At 40.5% G+C, this 21,128-nt stretch overlaps 1 protein-coding gene across 1 annotated transcript in view; it reads right to left on the reverse strand.

The window, feature by feature from the left end:
- The window catches only part of LOC311515951 (uncharacterized protein), a 411,106-nt gene that overhangs the window by 46,371 nt on the left and 343,607 nt on the right, over positions 1-21,128 (reverse strand). Inside the window, exon 5 of the mRNA XM_084619487.1 lies at positions 7,265-7,438. Coding sequence (XP_084475613.1) covers positions 7,265-7,438 — 174 coding nt within the window. The remainder of the gene's footprint in view (positions 1-7,264; positions 7,439-21,128) is intronic.

Below are 21,128 nucleotides of genomic sequence, written 5' to 3' on the forward strand. Positions count from 1 at the left end.
ACGTTCATAAATTTCTTTACTGTATCATGCACAAAAACTGGCTTGTCTGTTAATGCATAGTGGACAGCTATAGCTGCCAGGTGAACTTTCAAGGAGCATTTAGGAAGCCTTAAGATATTTAATTGACATTGAATCATAGAATTGTAAGTCTGGAAGGGACCTCAAGAAGACATATTCCAGCATATATTGAATTGATGCTACTAGTGAATCTATGGGTTTTTTGTTTGCCCACTTCACAAACCTACTGCATTCAAGATCATAGCACCTTCTACTTGACAGTTTTCTAGAGTTAACCAATAGTTGTTGCAGTTCTAATGGGCAGGGTTCTCAAGATCCATTAGAATCCACTAGCCCATGCAGTAAGAAGCAGGGAAAGGGGATAAATTCAGCCTTCCTGTTGTTAATAAATCTGAAGACAACAGGAGAGGTCTGTACACACCCATGGAGAGCTGAAGAGGGTCCAAAAACATTTTTTGATTTGCCCATGCTGGGCTAGCCTATTTTGACACTGTCTTGTCTTGTCTTCTTTATCACACTCTGGATGAGAGGGATGGTGTCTTTAAAAAGTTTCCATGCGGCTTGCAGGGATTTTACTTTTGGTGCTGTACCTTTTAATTTCTGTTTAACTAACCTCCGCATTTTTGATGGATAGGAGTATCTTTCTTCAGATGGTCAACCTCGTAAACATGTTGTCTTTGTTTGGTCTGTAATTTAACCCAGTGAATGCTGCAGACTTCTCATCCTAAGCCAAATATAAGGTGTTACATAAATGGCTGAAACAGTGAGGCCCATTAGATGCAGAAAGAAAACTACTTTCTGAGTAGGATTTTGAAGACACCCCACTATGACGGATTGAAACTTCAGGAATCTCTCTTTTAGAAAAAGGCTATCTGAGGTTCGATAACTGCTCCTATAAAGGGGTTGCTTTGTTTAGGAGAAGAGAATTTTTTGTTAGGTTATTGTAAGTCCTAATGTTTTAAACAGGAAATACAGGTAAGCTATGTCCATGGAAAGACCTTCCTCTGATGATGTTTTGATCAGCCAGTTATTTAAATAAAGATAAACCATGATTCCCTTCCATCTTAAAATGAGCTGCTACCATGGGTAGACATTTTGTGAATAGCCGGGGTACAGTAGATAGGCCAAAAGGTAAGATTTTGTACTGGAAATGGTCTTGTCAAACCAGAAAATGAAGGTACTTGTGGTGCCTCGGTCTGACAGAAATGTGAGAGTATGCATCTTTGAGACTGAGAGCTGCAAACCAGTCTTGAGTATATGAGGGGGTATGATGGATGTTAGTGTCAACATGCAGCATTGGAATTTTCTGATAAAGGAGTTAAGTTTCTACAGATCTACAAGAGTAATATGGGATGAATCCCTCCATCTTTCTTTGGTATCAGAAAATACCTGGAGTAGAAACCTTGATCTCTGAATTCCCTTGGCACTCCTCTATGGCTTCCAACAGGCAGTGAAGCTCTGATCTTAACAGGTCTCGTGAGAGGAGTCCCTGATTAGGAATGGAGGTGCAAGGGCTTGGGTGGAGGAGAGGAAAGGATCTGAATGATGTAACCATCTTACCTTATCTCCAGAATCCATTTTTGTGATGTGGTAGAGTCCAAGCATTGACATATCAGGAAGTTGGCCTCCCAAAGGTGAAGAGGTGTGGTGGAAGACTGATCTGATGCTAACAATCCTCACATCAACTTGATGTCTAACATTTGATCACGAATATGAAGATTGCTTCCCTTTCATTCAAGACTTAAAAGACTTCCTCCTCTGCTGCATCTGAGAAGGAGGAGGTTGGTATTGAAACTGATGCCTTCATGAAAAATAAGACGAGGAAGAGAAAGAGGTATTTGAAGACTGGTCCCAAGCTCCTTCTTCTTGGGGGTTGGTAGACACCCAGTGATCTTTCAGCTGATCTCTTATCTTTCATTTTCTCTAGTATTTCATGTTTTATTACTGAATAACCCATCACCTTCTAAGGGAAGGTCTTCTACTTTTAATTTAGTTTCAGGTGGCAGAGTAGACAATTGAACCCAAGCATGTCTGCATAATGTGATAGCTGACATGACCGTTCTTGCTGCAGAGCCTGATAAAATCAAACGTAACTCAGAGAGAATGTTTAGCCATTATTTCACCATCTGTTATCAAGGCATTGACAAGGTTCCTTTGCTTTGTGGGAACCTTGTGGGAAGTTGTGGGAAGCACTTTGGCAAATATGGCCATTTTCTTCCATAAGTGGTATTGATCATGCAACATCTTGATAATGTGTCATCCTGATAACAACCAAACCAGATGAAAGCACCTTTTAGGTAATTGTGTCTATCTTCTTTCCCTCCATGTGAGAAGATGTGGAATGTGTTTGTCCCCCTCTCACACTTTGGACTGCTTCTGCCACAACTAAAGAATTAGGAGTTGAGTCAGTATGAAAAAATGAAAATCCTTCATAGAGAAATTGGTATAATTTGACAGCTATTTTTTTAATATATCCTGACTCGATGAAGGAGAAATCCAAACTGCCTTTGCAGGTTGCAACAGTCTTTCTAAAATTGGAAGAGTAATTTTATTTTTAGATTGAGAAGCCAGGATAACATAAGCTCACAAAAATGGCCATACTGGGTTAGACCAATGGTCCATTTAGCCCAGTATTCTGTTTTCTGACAGTGGTTGGTGACAGATGCATCAGAGGGAGTGAAGAGAATTGGACAATTTATCAAGTGATCCACCCCCTGTCATTCAGTCCCAGCTTCTAGCAGTCAGAGCTGCGAGCATTTCTGAGTATGCTACTATGAAGGACCTGGCCTTTAGTCTCTTATCTAGTAGCCTAAATTTGACCACTCCTACTTTTCTCTATGTCATAAATACCTACATATACCACAACCATCAGCTCATTTCCAGAACTGTTCATAAGTCTAACTAGATGTCTCGAGAAGTCCACAACCTTTGCACCTGGCAGGCAATTCACCATGAGGCCATCACAAACCCAACTATCTATATTTCTAATGATTGAATCCCCTATTACTACTAGCTGTCTCTTCCTAATCATTGGTGTTCCTTCCCTTGGAGGGGTATTTTCAGTGCAAGAGGATACCACAGCATCATCTGGAAGGATAGCCCCTACTATGGGATCGTTTCCCTCCACTCCCGCTTGATGTTCTCCTTCCCTGAAACTTTCATCCTCCTCAGCAGCACAGAGGTTGTCAGACTGTGGACGGGAACACTCTGCTGTGTCCCAGAAAGTCTTGTCTATGTAATTCTCTTTCTCCCTTAGCTCCTCCAGTTCACCCACTCTGGTCTCGAGAGTGCCTGAACTGGTCACTGAGGGTCATGAGCTGCTTGCAGCCAAGGCACACATTTGGCACTTGCCCACAAGGCAGGTAATCAGACATACTGCATTGAGTGCAAAAAACTGGATCATTCTGTTAAATAAATAAATAAACCTCATTCTGCTGCTGCACTTCTTCCTGCATTATTTTTACTCTGGAACCATTTTTTGTTTGTTTGTGCATGGATTTTTTTTCCTTTTGGGGGGTGGTAATTGGCCTAAGTATAGAGAATGTTTGTTAGGTATATCTGGCTCTTACGTTGCCTCTCTAAACTCCCTTGCAAAACTCCCTTTTGTTGCCCCTGTTCACTAGCTCCTCTGGTCACTTATGAACTGGCTTTTTAAACCCCTGTTCTCTCTGAGCTAGCCCTGCTCCCAAGGGATCCTAAAGGGATTAGAGATCAAAGAATGACAGGCTAGAGCCTTGTTAGGAAGCTCTCAGCCTTGCCTACTAGGCCCAGTACACAGCCCCCCCAAGCAGACCACACTATAAACTTAAATTAAGCAGGCACAGCAAGCAAGCAAGCACATAACAACCAACACACTAACAGACAACAAACTCACTCCAAGGGTCACATAGTCACTCCTCTTTCACCTGGAGAACTCCATCGCAAACCTTCCTATTTGCTGCTCCTGTTTACTAGCTCCATGTCAAAAACAGGGTGGGAGGTTTCTTCTGTTGAGACCAAAGTAAGTTTCAACATTGTCGTCATTCTGTTTATCAACTTGTGGAATTGTAAAACATGTCCCCAGATGATAGCCTATTCTGGTGCTCTCTGCAAGCCCTCGGGGTAAAAGTGCTCCAAATCGAGCACCTTGAAGGAGAGTGACCCTCTCCAGGGCATGACAGGCATCTGTTATGGACATCTGTTGTGGTGAAGACTGCAGGGCAAGGGATACAGCTCTTGAAGCCACATCTTTTAGCTTTTGGATCTGCCATGAATCCGGTGATCAGAAACAAACTCCAAACTAACTAATCTAACCTAAGAAATAAAATTATCTTCTAAAAATAAAGATGAACCAGACACACTAACCTTCACACTAGAACTAATGCCTAAGAAGAATATTGCACTAACGTACAATTTTCTCTTACAAAGAAGAATCCATGTGTGATGGACCCAGAGAGGTTCACATCCCTCTGTTGCTGTGGTTGGAAGGAAGTGAGGTGGCCCCTTTTATAGTTTCACGCTCAGAACATTCAGGAATGGAGAGGTGAGGTGTTAGGAAGTGCAACTGAATGCTTCAACAAGCACGGCTATGAGGTATCACCATCAGAGCCGCATCCATGGGTGCATCTTGCGAGTGGGACCATGCAGAGGACACTCTAAGAAGAACAACAAGTTTTCCTTCATGGCTGCTATTCCTAACTTTGAAAACACTCTCATCCCACCCCAAAAAATGAAACATTAGGCAAAAACCAACACAGAGGACACCACAAGAACCCAATTATGTATGTTCAAAGAGAACTCTGATGTTGGCATAGGGCCAGTGGGGGAAACTCTCAGAGATATGCAGACAAATAAAGGGGCACTAACAGTGAAGAGCTGGAATAGAGAAAAAAATTGTGTGCAAGAAATGGCACTTATATAGTGTTATCCCAACTGTCAATCTAACCCCTTGTAGCCTGCTGCTGACACTTCATGGAATGAGTCCAGCTAACTGGTGAGCTGGCATCACAACAAAATGCCAGAGATGACTTCAGCCAAAGCACCGTAGAAGCTTTATGAAACAACTGTGGATGCTAAAGGCAGAGTTAAATGCAAACAACAATTCGGTTGCCTTCTCTTATATTTAACTATTTATTTTCGGTTTCAGAGTAGCAGCCGTGTTAGTCTGTATTCGCAAAAAGAAAAGGAGGACTTGGGGCACCTTAGCGACTAACATAAATTTGTTAGTCTCTAAGGTGCCACAAGTACTCCTTTTATTTATTTTTGGTGTTTCTAATCAGGGCATTTGTTTACACAACTCTGTTTGTACTGAATCGCTATCAACCCAGCACTTGGCTGGACTGGCTTTCAAAACTGAAGAGTTGCTTCAAATAACCACATATAAGAGTCTCTTGCCTTGATGACTAGGACAAAATGACATGTGACTAAAGCGATTTTAATTGAGTTACTACCAACTTTCGTCTCAAAAAAAAAGCTTATGCTCTAATAAATTGGTTAGTCTCTAAGGTGCCACAAGTCCTCCTTTTCTTTTTTTAAAAAAGGAAGGAGCAGCTGCAGAATGGTCTAAAAAGGCTCTCATGCCTTGGCTGACATTTTGCTTCATATGCAGTGTTGTTGTAGCTGTATCCGTCCCAAGATATTAGGGAGACAAGGCGGCCTGAAGAAGAGCTCTGTGTAAGCCCAAAAACTTCTCTCCCACCAACAGAAACTGGTTCAATAAAAGATATTACCTCCTCCACCTTGTCTTGCTACTTTGCTACCTATGGTAGCAGGGTGAAGAGCCACATTCTGCGAATTTACACCATCTAATGGTAGGGTAGTATTCTGCCTGTCTGCCTTTTGTACAGTACATAATCAGACTTTAGGTTTAATTCACAAGCATTTTTTATGATGATCACTAATCAAAGTTTGAGAGGTAGAGACAGTTTGAATACCTATGGAATATAAAATAAATCTTCACAACGACACTTTATTTAAGAGAACATTCTAAATCAGAAGGATCAACAGGCTTCCAGCTGTGTTCCCTTTCCCCCACCCCCAGCATTCTCCCCCAACAACTTTTACAATTCCTTAAACCCAGAACAATGGAATATAGCAAACAGCAGCATCTACAGAGATTTATGATATCTCAATAATTTTAAAAAGCAGTCAGATTTGCAGAATTCCTCTCATTTATCACAATTATTATGTCAGACATTTTCTAAGCAACTTTTTGGCTAAAAGTTTGCTGACAAAACATTAAATCTAAATCGATCATGCAAATCTTGCAACAGTGTCTTCAGATCACACATCATAAATTTTCTCCTGTAAATTAAGTTGCACCTTCCAATAAATTAGGTTTTTTTAAAATTTTCCTATTAGAAGGCACAAGAGGATGATAAAGCTTCCTAAGCTATAAGTGGCACAGTGTTAAGATATTAAAACGTTGCCCTTTAGAATTTCTAAAGAAGTCCCAAAATTAAAAGAGACCAAAGACAAGAGCAGAGCCAAAGAAAGGACAGACTGCTTACACTAGCAAGATTTCTCCTTGTTGTTCTGCTCAAACCTGAAGACCTCCTGAAGCCGAAATTAAAAGAGCCACTGGGCTTTATGTGCAGTTAGCTTTTCAGAAATGAGCAAATACGATTCTAATAGCCATCAACTGTGACCCTTTCACAGCTGTCAAAATAGAACATGCAATAATAGTTACACGCCTCCTTTCTCTCCCCCTCTTTTAGCCACCTGCTCATGAAAACTACAAAGGAGAGCAGGCTTAGCTTAGTGATGGTAGACTGTGTTCACTAGAGATGATGATGAATAAATAAATATTAGCAAAACCTATTATGATGACAAGAGACACCCAGCTTTATTGACTCCTCCACATAATTTAAAATGTACGCTCTCCTAAGCAAAAAAGAATTCAATTATCTAATAGCAACCCTCAAGGAAAATAGAAGGGAGCAACAAATAATTTTCCACACATCCCCCCCACAGCCCTAAATTGCAACCAGCGTTCATAACAATAGTTTAATATGAAGCTAAACTGAATTTTTATAAACATTTCTAGTGAGCAATAAGAAATTCACATCTGTTTCTGTCCTAGAATCATTCGAAATTTCTCCAAAGCTTTCAGTTAATCCAGCTGGGGAACAAACATTTCTAACAACACTGGGACAGACTGAACACAGACATAGTCCACTGAGTTGTCAGACTGTGGTACTGAGAACTTCTGCCTTCTGGGGAATAACGTAGAGCATTCATATAGCTACATAAAAGGCTAATTACTTACAGCAGGGTGTCCAGCACAGTAAGTGTAGCTGGCATGGGACTGGTAGTGCAAGCTTGCTCTTGGAAAGGTGTATGTGTTCCAAGCAGGTTGGCTGCTGTTCCATTGTGAGCTAAAGCCAGGGCTCATGGTCACTCTTGATTTACTGTTTTGGTACGTTCTCACTGTGGAGCTGGACTATCAAGAAAGAAAGAAAAATGCAATATAAAAATAGTTTTTAGAATATATTACAAACAGTCCTACTAAACTTAATAAACACACATATCAGCACGCTATCTGTGAACAAAGAGGAGCATTCCCATTAAGAAAGTGAAAGAGGCACCCTTTTAGGATGAAAAAATAAAAGGCATTTTGTAGCACTGTTCTACAGTAAATATAGAAGACTAAATGATTTTTTGGAATTTAGACTGGGCCACACATCAAGAGGAGAATGTAATGGTGATAGAGATTTGAGGAGTTGTTTGAAATGTACATATAAGGTTACTTCACAAGATTGATACTTGAAATTTCCTGTTTCTTTCAGTGGTAAGAACTGAAAATTGAAATCTACTGTACCAATGACTAATTAAGGCAGCTTCAAAGTGAATAATCTGGCACCAGTGCTCAGAAAGTTTCCTCAGATCTTGTGATTCCATTTCTAGGAAAAATACGATGGGTTGGGGCAAGGCAAAATATTACAAAGCTGTCCCTAATTTTACAAAATTGCAATCTCCCACGAAAGACAACAGACTTTAGGACCAAAGATTTGTTAAACTGGGCCCCCAAAAATTGACCCACCCAAAATTAGTTGCCATTTTTGAAAAGTATGGCCATAATATATTTACTACCGTCAACCACACCCATTGAAAATATAAACTTGATACTTCATCTACAAGATGTGGGAAACTAACCCAAATTGTGTATGCACTCATAATCATGTATGTTCTTTCCTGGTATGTTAAACTTTTTACTACAGAATGCTGTTTCCACTCTAAAATATACCTCAGAACTATTTTAATTGATAAGCGCTGGTCTTGTAGACAACAAATAAAATCACTTTCAGCCTTTGCAGTCCATCTCTCCTCCCTTCTCTCTCTCTCTCCCCCCTGCCCCTCCCCTCAAAAAAAACAGGATACATTTTTGACCAAATAATTTGCCCAGGATTCCAAAGCAATTCAAATATTGAATATATTTCTCATTTTATTCTTCTCTCCTTCCTTACAGTTTTTTCCCCTTCACAGGGGAAAGGAAATTAAATTTGGCACTCATTGATTCAAATTACACCAGTGAATTTTACTTTTGATATGCTCAGTTCTACTCTCAGTGAAGTCAACAGCTAAACTCCCATTGACTTTAATGGGAACAGGATGTGATCTTGTTTTTTTATTGGTTTTTTTTTAAATCAAACTCAACATTCTTTAGAAATCCTTACAAATGTGCCTTCAAGTAAAACCAATATATCATAAAGGAAAATGGAAAATATGGCTTAAGTCAAAAGGACATACTAAATTTGCGTTAAAATGGTGATCCTAGTAGTTGGGGTATGTTTAGATGGAGCCATCATAAATTGCACTCTGAGGAATGCAGTTTAACTTACTTTTAACCACCTTTTTCAAGAACACAGATTATATTTTATATATAGATTGTATTAAGTACATGTCCATTATTAGGCAATCATGAATATAAACTCCCAGAATATAAACTCCCTTCAACATCAAAATAATTTAATATAGTTGTGTAGAGGACAGTAATACTTTATTATTATGATGTTTATAACTGCAACAACTAGGGACCAACCAAGATCAGGGCCCCTTTGTGGTAGGCACTATACAGAATGAGAGACAGTCCCTGTCCCAAAGAGCTTACAACCTAAGTGGACAAGACAGAGGGTAAGGGGAAAGGATATAACACACAGCAGAGTGATGGTCTGAAAAAGACACATTTTGTCCCATATTTTGTTAATATTTTGGTTCTGGGTTTTGTTGGGGAGGGGGAAATAGCTAAATAGCAAGACAAGGGAAGGAAGGGAAAACATAGAGAGGGTGATGTGGACAGTTTTAATCATCTTTCCCATTTTAATACCATATTTAGATGGCTGGTACAAATTGGAAGTTATAGTGCATATTGGCACCCATAGCACATACTGTATTTATATAATTTTATTTTTAAAAGTTTAAAAATACAAAGAATGCTTTGGTTATCAGACATTGTATAAACTATAAGTTCACGAAAAGGCTAAATGACTTCCTGTGTGTGTTTATTTCCTGAACTGCAGATTAGGAAGCCTGTAAAGAGCAGTTTCCGCCCAACAGTTCTCAGTATCTCAACAGATTCTCTTCCCCCCACTCCCACGTAAAAGATTCCTGTGGTGTGATTTCTAAAGATTTAACTTACGACTAGCTGAACACAAAGCATATGAATGAACACTAAAACCCACACTCAACTCTCATTAGTCCGTGTATGTGACAAGTGGTTACTTTGTTCATTTACAAAAGGCTTTGGGAAAAAAAAACCTGCCCCTATAGTTAAAGAAGCTTCTTTCAAATAGATCTTTTTATATGAATCTAAATCATGGCAAGTCAAAGGAAAGCAGCTCTGGCTAGAAAGACTCAAGTTCTTTTTTTAAAACCCTTTCCCCAAGGAACAAAAAATGTAATATCTTTTCTTTTATTTGACATATTACTTATCTTTCACATCATCCCTCAAAGACAAATCTTTCTCTATGCACTCTGGTAGATTTGCTTCAATATGAAAGACAAGGGTTGGGTTTTGTTTTGACCAAGCCAGCCAGCCAGCTATAATATGCTTCCTTATACCTTGGTCTCTGCCATTTGTAGATGTTAGATATTAAAGTTTGACTGTTAATTAAATCCCCTTAAAAATGAGCAGAAAGACTGTTCATCCCTCTATAGAATATTCTATTTATGTTGTGTTACTGTACAGCATCAAGATTTTCCCTACTCGCCATTATGTCTGATGGAGCTGGACTGTACAGGCCAGTGGATAATATTTGTGGCTGACTGGAAAATAAAAAGACATTGGCAGTTGCAGATTATTAATTTTTTATTTGCATTACTGCAGCAACCAATGTCCTGTTGTGTTGGGCACTGTACAAACATACAAAGAACTGCCAATACCTGAACAGTTTGAAAATCAGAGACAAGCCTCAAAAAAAAAATCACGATATATTTAAACAACGAATGTGGGGTTCTTTTGATTTGCCTTTAGTGGTCACTTGGGTCACATTTTTCTACTTCTCTCTGCAACCATGATGTCTAGAAACTTACTTTAAAAAAAAATGAAAGCTGACATTCTCTTATAGAAACATACCAACTAGCAGGAAATGTGCAATAAAATCTTAAGTGCTGACAACACCACAAACAATAAAAGACAGACCCTGCCCTTCAGAATTCATAAGACATAAAATAAAAAACCCTGCAGATGTGGAGTTGCAAAACTCAACTGAGATTTCCATTTCCCATGCTCTGCATCTCCCCAGTAAAGACTCTCCCATCCACATTTGTCATCTGACAATGGTGAAGAACCTCAGAAAGAGTCACCTTCTCCTAACACTAATGTTCAGAATGAGGAAAAACTGTATCATCCCTAGAGATTCTCTCTCTTTTTCCCTGTTACATCTTCCATCTAGAATCTTCCCAATGGTCCAGAGACAACTGGTGCCTCCCCATGTTAGGGGGTCACAAGCTAAAGGGGCGGACACGTGACCGCACCACGTGTCTCCTCCCCAGCCTGGGGCCCCCACAATCTCCCTGCCCTCCCTTACCTATGGAGGGGAGGGGCTCTGTCCTCCCGCTTCACCATCCCCCTACCCCAGTATGTTTGGCTGCTCTCCCTGGCAGCCAGGTCTGGGCAGAGTGTGGGACGGAGCTGCTCGCTGCTCTGTGCAGCATAGCCAGCTGCTTGGAAAACAGCCTGGCTGGGGAGGGGCAGCAGCGGCAGTTTGCCTGGGGACAGGGGCTGAATGTGCCCGGTGGAGGGAGAGGGGACTCCAGCTCACTCAGCCACTGTCCCCAGTGGCCAAGCCTGGGCAGGGAGTAGCCTGCTGCCACCGCAGCCAGGCGCTCTCCCAGGCAGCCGCTGCGCTGCACCAGGCAATGTCCCAGTGTGGCCGGAAGAGGCTCTGGCCCCATCCCTTCCACTCCAGCTCTGGTCCCATCCTTTCCACTCCCTGCTTGGCCAGCTGCTTTGGGAGTGGGGGCACTTGACCTGCATGCCCCACCAACGCACTGTCTCTGCCCCAACCCCTTCCTGAGATTTTGCTACTGTTTAAAAGCCCTTTACCTCATCCAGATCAACTCACACCTTATTACTAATTATTATTATTTATTCATATTACCATATATCTGAGGAGACCTAGTTCTGAACCCAGAACCCACTGTATTATGTGCTGTACAAACACAGAACAAAAAGACAGCCCCTGCCCCAAGGAGCTTACAATCTAAGTATAAGACAAGGGACAACTAGATGGAGGTGTACAAGGAAATAATAAGACAGTATTGGTCAACAAGATAGGCAGTCGTCTCTGCACACCAGCAGCCTAGTTGTTATCAAGTTTTTTTGTATACATCACGGAAAAGGAGAATTTTGAAGAGGGATTTGAAGGTGGAGAATGAGGTACCTTTGTGGATATTTATGGAAAGTTCCTCTCAAGCATGTGGGGCAATGTGGGAGAAAGCAGGTTTGAAAATTTAACAAGCGGGCAATGGAGGCTGTCATCATAAGAAGGCGAGCATCAACAGCTCCGTATCAAATAAGGGATGATAGGTAGGGTGGGTATTGATTGTGAAGAGCCCTGAAAATGAATATAAGCATCTTATTTTTGATGCGATATAAAAGGGGGAGCCAGTGTAGGAATGCAAACAAAGGGGTGACATAATCAAAGCAATGAGCGAGGAATATTATCTAGCGGTAGCATTCTGAATGGGTCTGAGTGGGGTAAAATTGCATTGGTCAAGTCCAAAGAGATCCAGATTGTTATTGGTTTCAGAAGTGGTAAGACATTAAGATGTTACAGTTGTGAGCATTGTAAAACATCTCAATAGATAAATTAAATATAGAAGCTCTTTAAAAAACATCTCATCCAGGATGTGGGAGGAAGGTTTATAAAAACTGCTGTTATAGGGGGAGTTCCATTTTCTCCAATCTGTTTCATGATGGGACAAGAGAGTTACTTTTTTTGGCTTCTCTCATCTCAGTGGCTAATCTCTAGAAAGAGCCAACATGCAAAGAGATTTCCAGTTTAATCGGCCTCCATGTGATCTTTTGATAATTTGCTGTTATCTGATTATCAGGCAGTCAAGAAAGGCATCCACCCTGACCACCAACATTAAGGTGTCAGGGGATACACTGAGCATCGCATGACTCTGTTCAGAAGTGAGCAAAGATGATCATGGCTTTAAGACACAGGATTAGGAGTCAAGACATCTGGAATTAGAGCTGGTCAAAATGGCTGGTTAAAGTGTTCAACGAAAACTGGCCTTTTCCTCAAATCAGAAATTTCTGTGGGAAATGTCTCTTTGAAAAAAATTTTATGGGGTTTTTTCAGGAACCAAAAAATTTTCAGCTCTCAGCAACCAAAAAAATCGGAAAAAAAAATCAGGTGTTTTGAAGAAAATCAGAAACTTTTGTAGAAATCTGATGTAAATGAAATTTTGTTTTCATCAAAAAATGTTACGAGGCAAAAAACAACCCCCAAAAATTTCCTGTCCATTTCTACCTGCAACATATATCCAGCTGCACAAAAAACTCTTTGGAAGCTTGGACAAATCACCTTGTCTCTCTGTGCCTCAGTTTCCTAATCTGTTAAATATGGCTAATAATAATTCACAGGAGTGTTGTAAGACTAAATTTACTCACTTTTAAGAAAGTGCTTTTAAGATCTTTGGATAGAAGAGACAGATGTGCAAACTCTTACTATTCCCTGAGCCTAATTGCTGTCAGGAATTAGTTCTTTTAATAGCTGATGCTCAAAGGGTAACAGAGGTAAAAAAATAGTTCTTAGTATTTATATAGCACTTTTAATCTTCAAAGGATGTACAGACATCCAATAGTGACAAAACTTTTGACTAGTCCAACCTCCCCAGCCTTTTAAGCAGTTTATAGTAGATCTAGGAAACAGCAGCTACTCCTCATTTCCTTCCCATTTGCATTTGAATAAAGCACATAATTTGACTAGGACATTAAACAACATACAGTAGTTCTGATGTAGACTTAAAAGTCTTAATACTATATTGCGTGCACTGTCCACTGTCATTTATGATATACTACCTTGTAATTTAAAACTGCACAATAAACTGATTTTATAAGGAAAATATTCAAAGGGTAATTCAGAATTTCCAGATCATTTAAATTCCTTTTCATTAAGTCAGAATTGACTGCAGCTTTTTTATCCCTGATTGCCAGTTAGTTTCAATTGTATACTTGTGTCACTTGCTTTAGCACTCTGGCATGTTAAAGAGACAGGCCCAACGTCTGCTCTAGGTTACACCCATGCATCGAATTCATTAACCTTTAGGGGGATTAAATGGGTGTAAACAACATGAGAATTTACCCCACACTGTCTAAACTTTTAAAATTAACTCAGATGTGCTTGGACTGAGAAAATGACATCCATTTAGGTCTCTCTAATCCCCAGGATTTTCAATATTCAAAGTACTTCTGCCTTTGGCTACTTCTTCAAGCACAGTATCTTTTCACAAAGCTACAGAAGAGAAGTATGCCTAGTAAGTATCTTCTGCCACCAAAGTATATTCTTTTGGGCCTCAAAGTATTACAGGGCAAGCCAGAGCCTATTGCAGCAACTGCTGCTGTTGCTAGAAGTGCCACTGGCTCGGGTTCAAAATGCACCATGCCACGACGCAGAATATGGGTCTAATCTACAAGAGACTGGATTAATTACAAAAATATTATCACTTCCATAATTCCAAGTTTTTCCTAGAGACTGCAAGAGACAGAAATTAAAAGAGCTGCTCTAGAAGATTCTCACACAGGCTAGGATGGCACCTTTGTCTCATTCCTCAGGGAAGATAAAACTTGGAAAAGTAAATTAGAAGAGTTTGACTACAATATCAATATGTGAAACGTCAAGGATGGTGGATGGTGAAACTGGAGAGTTTTCTTCTATAATGACTTTGAGAACTTAACCTGGAAGGAAATAAAGGGGCAATGACTTTTATTTTACCAGCTGAGGTGGAGTTTCTCTAACCTTTCCTATGATTTACATATTACAACATAAATATAATCTGTCCGAGGAGGACAGAGCTATTAATGCTTGCGCAATGCACATTTTGAGTTTATCCAGTTTATTCTGCATCTCTTACGAAGAAGCACCATAGATTTTCCAGAATTAAACAACACTTTGTTGGTGACACAGGGTTACCTGCCCCTTTAAGAAGGTGTGGGGGCGGGGGCAGTGCACTTGTGACTCATCAGTTGCCTCCTGATTGGGCTTGAGAGGACACCTGGGCCATATCAAGGACTGAGGATGGGGCAGGTAGGAGCTAACTGATGGATCCAAAGAGAGGGACTGGAAAGGGGCAGGTGAGAGCTGACTGAGAACAGAGGAGAGACAGGAGCAGCAGCAGAGAGTTGTCTGAGGGAAAGAGCTGCAAGAAACTGAACGGAGAACAGTAATTGGGTGCAATGATGAGTTCTGAGGAAAGCTGCTGGAAGGGCTGGCTAGAGTTGGGGAACCCTGCTGAGTTGCAGGAAGACTTGTGCACAAGTCCCTAGGAATGAGGGGAAAAACCAGGTAGGTCAGTGTAAGCTGAACCCAGAAGGAAAGGGTTGACTCTGTAGAGAGGTATTGAGGAGCAGGGGAAGGACTCACAGGCAAGGAGGCCTGGAAAGTGGAACACTGTAAGGAACTCTCTGGCAGAAGACACAAATGGAGGGCTGCAGGAGCAGCCCAGGAAAAAGGTATTGTGGGAAGGAGGTGCCCCTGATTCCTGCAGGGAGCTTTCTTGTCCGAGACCTGACCTGTGGTTACAGGAGAAAGCTCATGGGAGAGAAGCAGGTCTTGGAATTTTTAGATGGCTGGCCTACAGAGTGCTAGAGGACAGGGGTGGGAGATGGTTATTGACTATTAGCTTCATCGATTCCAAGGCCAGCAGGGACCATTGTGATCATATAGTTTGATCCCCTGTATAACCCAGGTCCTAGAACTTCCCCAAAATAATTCCTAGAGAGTATCCTGTAGAAAAACAGAAATCTTGATTTTGGAATAGCCAGTGATGGAGAATTCACCATGACCTTTGGTAAATTGTTCCTATGGTTAATTACGCTCAATGTTACAAATGTACTCATTTTCAGTATCAATTTGTCTACCTTCAGCTTCCAGCCATTAGATAGCATTATATTTTTTTCTGCTAGACAGAAAAGCCTATTATTAAATATTTGTTCCCTATGTAGATACTTATAGACTGTAATCAGGTCACCCCTTAACTTTCTCTTTGTTAAGCTAAATAGATTGAGCTCCTAGAGTCTACCACTATAAGGCATGTTTTCTCATCCTTTAATCAGTCTCGTGGCTCTTCTCTGAACCCTCTCAATTTATTAACATCCCTCTTGATCTGTTGACTCCAGAACTGGACACAGTATTCCAGCAGTGGTCTCACTAGTGCCAAATACTGAGGTTAAATAATCTGCGTACTCTAACTCGAGATTCCCCTGTTTAAACATTCAAGTTCATGTTCAGCTGATTATTCAACATGCCCCCAAATCTTTTACAGAGTCATTGCTTCCCAAGATAGAATCCCTCATCCTGAAAGCATGCTCTGCATTCTTTGCTCCTAGATGAATACAGTTACATTTAGCCATATTAAAATGCATATTGATTGCTTGAGCTCAGCTCAAGCAGTTCATATGGCTCTGAATCTGTGACCTGTTCTCTTCATTACTTACCATTCCCCTAATTTTTGTGTCATCTTCAAATTATCCGTGATGATTTTATGTTTGCTTCTAGGTCATTAATAAAAATGTTAAATAACATAAGGCCAAGAAGGGATCCCCGTGGGATCCCACTAGAAACATATCTGTTCTATGATGATTTCCCAATTATAATTACATTTTGAGAGGTATCAGTTAGCCAGCTTTTAATCCATGTTCATTTTATCTCTTTCTAGTTTTTTTTTTAATCAAAATCTCACAGGGTACTAAGACAAATGCCTTAGAAAAAATCTAAGTATATTGCCTCAAAACTATTACCTTTAATCAACCAAACCTGTAATTGCATAGAAAAATCAAATCAGTTTGACAGGATCTATTTGCCATAAATCCATGTGGGTTGGCATTAATTATATTACCTTCCTTTAAATTCAGTGGTGGGCAACCTGTGGCCCGCGGGCTGCAGATTGCCCACTACCGATCTAATTCTAATTCCTTTCTCAGCCACTCCATTATCTCGCTGAAGATCAATGTCAGACCAACAGGTCTATAATTACCTAGGGCATCCCATTTACTGTTTCTGAATATTGGCACAACATTCGCTTTCTCCCACTCTTCTGGAACTTCCCCAGTGTTCCAAGACTAGATGAAAAATAAACATTAATGGACCAGGGAGCTCCTCAGCCAGTTTTTAAAACTTTGAATTCAAGTTATCCAGAACTGCTGATTTAAAAATGTCTACCTTTAATAGCTGCTGTTTAATATCTTCCTGAGACACTAGAGGAATGGAAAAAGTGTTATCTTATGATATAATTACATCATCTGTTTCCCCCCCAAATACAAACCAGAACTGCTTGTTGAACACTTCTGCCTTTTCTGCATCATTATTCTACCATTTCCATCTAGTAATGGACCAGTACCATTGTTAGAAATTTTTGTTCCAAGTATACTTAAATAACTCCTTCCTATTTTCCTCTTTATTGGGTGATCTGGGGATGGTGACCTTTGAAACAGATTGAGAGCTGCTGCACTGTAACCTTGTTTTACTTTAGGGTTTTGAGAGGAACTGCTTTCACTATGATGAATATGCATATTGTGGCACTTTGTATGACTAAAAGAATTTGAATTTGCCAAGAACATTGAATTTGCCAATGTAAGAGACTATGTTCCTTTCAAAGGTGGAAAAAAGGGAAACTGGGGCAGGTACATCTGTTTGCCATAGGAGGGTGATCAAGAAGGGGATTGTCTTGTGACATTTGGGTATTACATTGAAAGATAGAAGAAATGTTTTGTGAGACATGGGATTTAAATTCAATATGCTGTACCTGGCAAACTTTAGGGTGTACTAAAGTAGCCAGAATTTTATCTACACACAGGGATAGCAAATCCAAGAGGCTGAAGTCCTCAGATAAAGGACCCAATGGGAGTTGCATGTTCAGAAGACTTTTAGGATTGGGCACAGAGTTTTCAAGTCAACCTTGAGGAATATATTTTAAAACTAGATGGATACATTGTGTCTTGTTATTTATTTCCCTCACAGTTAAACCCTGAGACCAAAATAGGTATGTCCCTGGAATGGTTTTCATGCTTTTCTGATTAGGAACTCTGTAATTTTCAGCATGACTCAGCATTCTGCTTCTTACTGTACTTTTAAAAGTTCCATGTGAAATATGAATGAACAAAGATTCCTGTCAGCCCTCGGGATCAGCAGGAGGATCTGAAAATAGCAGGAAGATTAACTCGTTCAGGGACTTGGCTATCAAGGGCCTGATTCTTCACTGTCTTGTCATTTACACCAGTGCAAAGTAGCAAAGAATGAGTGTAAAAAGCTACCATTGAGTGCAGAACTGTGATTTGGTTGTATTCTTTACCTGCTTTATACAGATGTTAATGACTACACAAGGTGCAACGCAGGGATGAATCAGGAGCCTTTAGGCCTCTCAGTCACCAGTTCATATCTGGCACAGATTGATAGTAATCAACAGTTGTTACTGTCTGATGGCTCTGTGGTGGCCTATGTGAAGGGTTTGCTGTGGCTCAGGATCATTCCCAGCAAAAAAATGTCCAAATCCAAAAAAAAAATCCCATCACAACTGGCATACTTGATGGCAGGCTCAACTCAGAGGCAAAAGATTAAAAAGTCACAGGAGGGGATTTCACATGTACAAGTAGTTTCTTCACAACAAGGTGAGGCATATCGTTGGGCACCAGGTGTTGCTTCTGCTACCCATTCTGCCCACAGTCTGTGGATAAACAGAGAACCTCATTCTCCAGGATTGTTAATTCAGACCATTTCATGAGCATTACATTCTCTTAAAGGAAACTACACATGGAAAGAAACATGACAGGACTTGCAAAAGATTTATTTATCTAGCCGAGCTTGTGTCCTCTTTTGTTTTTCTTCTTTATGATATATGAATTGGGCCTGAAAATTTGTTATTTTTAAAAAAGGAAGGGACTTCCTTTTTTTTTTTTTAAACCTAAGAAGTATTAGGAAAGTAAATTCTGGTCTGCCCTGGAGGACAACTTGGATGTACAAGGAATGTTATTGTGAGTTTTTAACACTTTAATTAAAGGGGTGAGGTGTTGAATTTTTAACAAAGATTTCCTTCATTCAAAATGATAGACAAAAACAAACAAAAAACATGAAAGCCTATCTACAAATCCTTCCCTCTCTTAATAGCTCAACTTGCAAAAGGGAAGAAGGAGGATCCTGGGAACTACAGGCCAGTCAGCCTCACTTCAGTCCCTGGAAAAATCATGGAGCAGGTCCTCAAAGAATCAATCCTGAAGCACTTGCATGAGAGGAAAGTGATCAGGAACAGCCAGCATGGATTCACCAAGGGAAGGTCATGCCTGACTAATCTAATCGCCTTTTATGATGAGATTACTGGTTCTGTGGATGAAGGGAAAGCAGTGGATGTATTGTTTCTTGACTTTAGCAAAGCTTTTGACACGGTCTCCCACAGTATTCTTGTCAGCAAGTTAAGGAAGTATGGGCTGGATGAATGCACTATAAGGTGGGTAGAAAGCTGGCTAGATTGTCGGGCTCAACGGGTAGTGATCAATGGCTCCATGTCTAGTTGGCAGCCGGTATCAAGTGGAGTACCCCAAGGGTCGGTCCTGGGGCCGGTTTTGTTCAATATCTTCATAAATGATCTGGAGGATGGTGTGGATTGCACTCTCAGCAAATTTGCGGATGATACTAAACTGGGAGGAGTGGTAGATACGCTGGAGGGGAGGGATAGGATACAGAAGGACCTAGACAAATTGGAGGATTGGGCCAAAAGAAATCTGATGAGGTTCAATAAGGATAAGTGCAGGGTCCTGCACTTAGGACGGAAGAACCCAATGCACAGCTACAGACTAGGGACCGAATGGCTAGGCAGCAGTTCTGCGGAAAAGGACCTAGGGGTGACAGTGGACGAGAAGCTGGATATGAGTCAGCAGTGTGCCCTTGTTGCCAAGAAGGCCAATGGCATTTTGGGATGTATAAGTAGGGGCATAGCGAGCAGATCGAGGGATGTGATCGTTCCCCTCTATTCGACATTGGTGAGGCCTCATCTGGAGTACTGTGTCCAGTTTTGGGCCCCACACTTCAAGAAGGATGTGGATAAATTGGAGAGAGTCCAGCGAAGGGCAACAAAAATGATTAGGGGACTGGAACACATGAGTTATGAGGAGAGGCTGAGGGAGCTGGGATTGTTTAGCCTGCAGAAGAGAAGAATGAGGGGGGATTTGATAGCTACTTTCAACTACCTGAAAGGGGATTCCAAAGAGGATGGCTCTAGACTGTTCTCAATGGTAGCAGATGACAGAATGAGGAGTAATGGTCTCAAGTTGCAGTGGGGGAGGTTTAGATTGGATATTAGGAAAAACTTTTTCACTAAGAGGGTGGTGAAACACTGGAATGCGTTACCTAGGGAGGTGGTAGAATCTCCTTCCTTAGAGGTTTTTAAGGTCAGGCTTGACAAAGCCCTGGCTGGGATGATTTAACTGGGAATTGGTCCTGCTTCGAGCAGGGGGTTGGACTAGATGACCTTCTGGGGTCCCTTCCAACCCTGATATTCTATGATTCTATGATTCATTTCTTGTGATGTCATTGTTTCACTAGCTTTACAGTCACCAGAGTTTCTTCCAGGCTAGACAGGGCCTGAATTTCCAGTATAAAAACAAAATCAACAAAATGTAAAGAAAAAATAAATACTTCTCATCCCCCTTATCATCATAAAGCAGGAAACAAGGGCAAAATCCCATTTCCCCCCTTTTCCAGTAACCACTAAGGAAAGTGCTACCACATTAGATAACTCTCAATGTATTTTGAGTTGATTTTAAGGCCTAATAGCAACCTAAGAAGGTCCTTGAACATGACCCTTTAAATGATACTAGTTATGAAGCTGCTCTTTTCTGAAAATAAAGAACACTAACATTGTTTACTGAATGAACATCTGTTTAATTATGTTTGGCGTTTTTTTCTTTAAATTGCACCAGGTTTACAATGATAAGTAATGAAACAATGTATTAACCTAACAGGCATAATATTTGGTGTTTCCAACAACATCCTGACAAGATCCCAGCAAGAGATGCACATTAAGACCATTCAGAGATAACCTGTGTATGCTGCACAATGTTGATTTTTGCAGAAGTCACATCCATGAAATAGTTGCTCAGTGCGATACGCTCCCATGGAATTGCAGCTCATCTGTATGGATTGACTTTTTATACAAAGACATTCTTCCACTTGAAGCAGGAGAGCACACAAGTCACAAAGGTAGGAGAGAATGACTTAAAGGAGAGGATTTGAGTGAGCAAAGTCTATTGGTGAGCACTAATCTTATTGAAAGCTGTTGATAAAGTGGAAAACAACATATTCAGTCACTGACCTTGGTAGCTATATAAGGGTAATATTTTTACAAACACTTGAAAATTCTCTCCAGTGTATTACAGTGGTGGCTCTTAAAATCTTTTCATTCCTTTAGATAAG

Source organism: Lepidochelys olivacea (genome assembly GCF_965140295.1).
Source record: "Lepidochelys olivacea isolate rLepOli2 genome assembly, chromosome: 2".
In the NCBI taxonomy this organism is placed as follows: domain Eukaryota; kingdom Metazoa; phylum Chordata; order Testudines; family Cheloniidae; genus Lepidochelys; species Lepidochelys olivacea.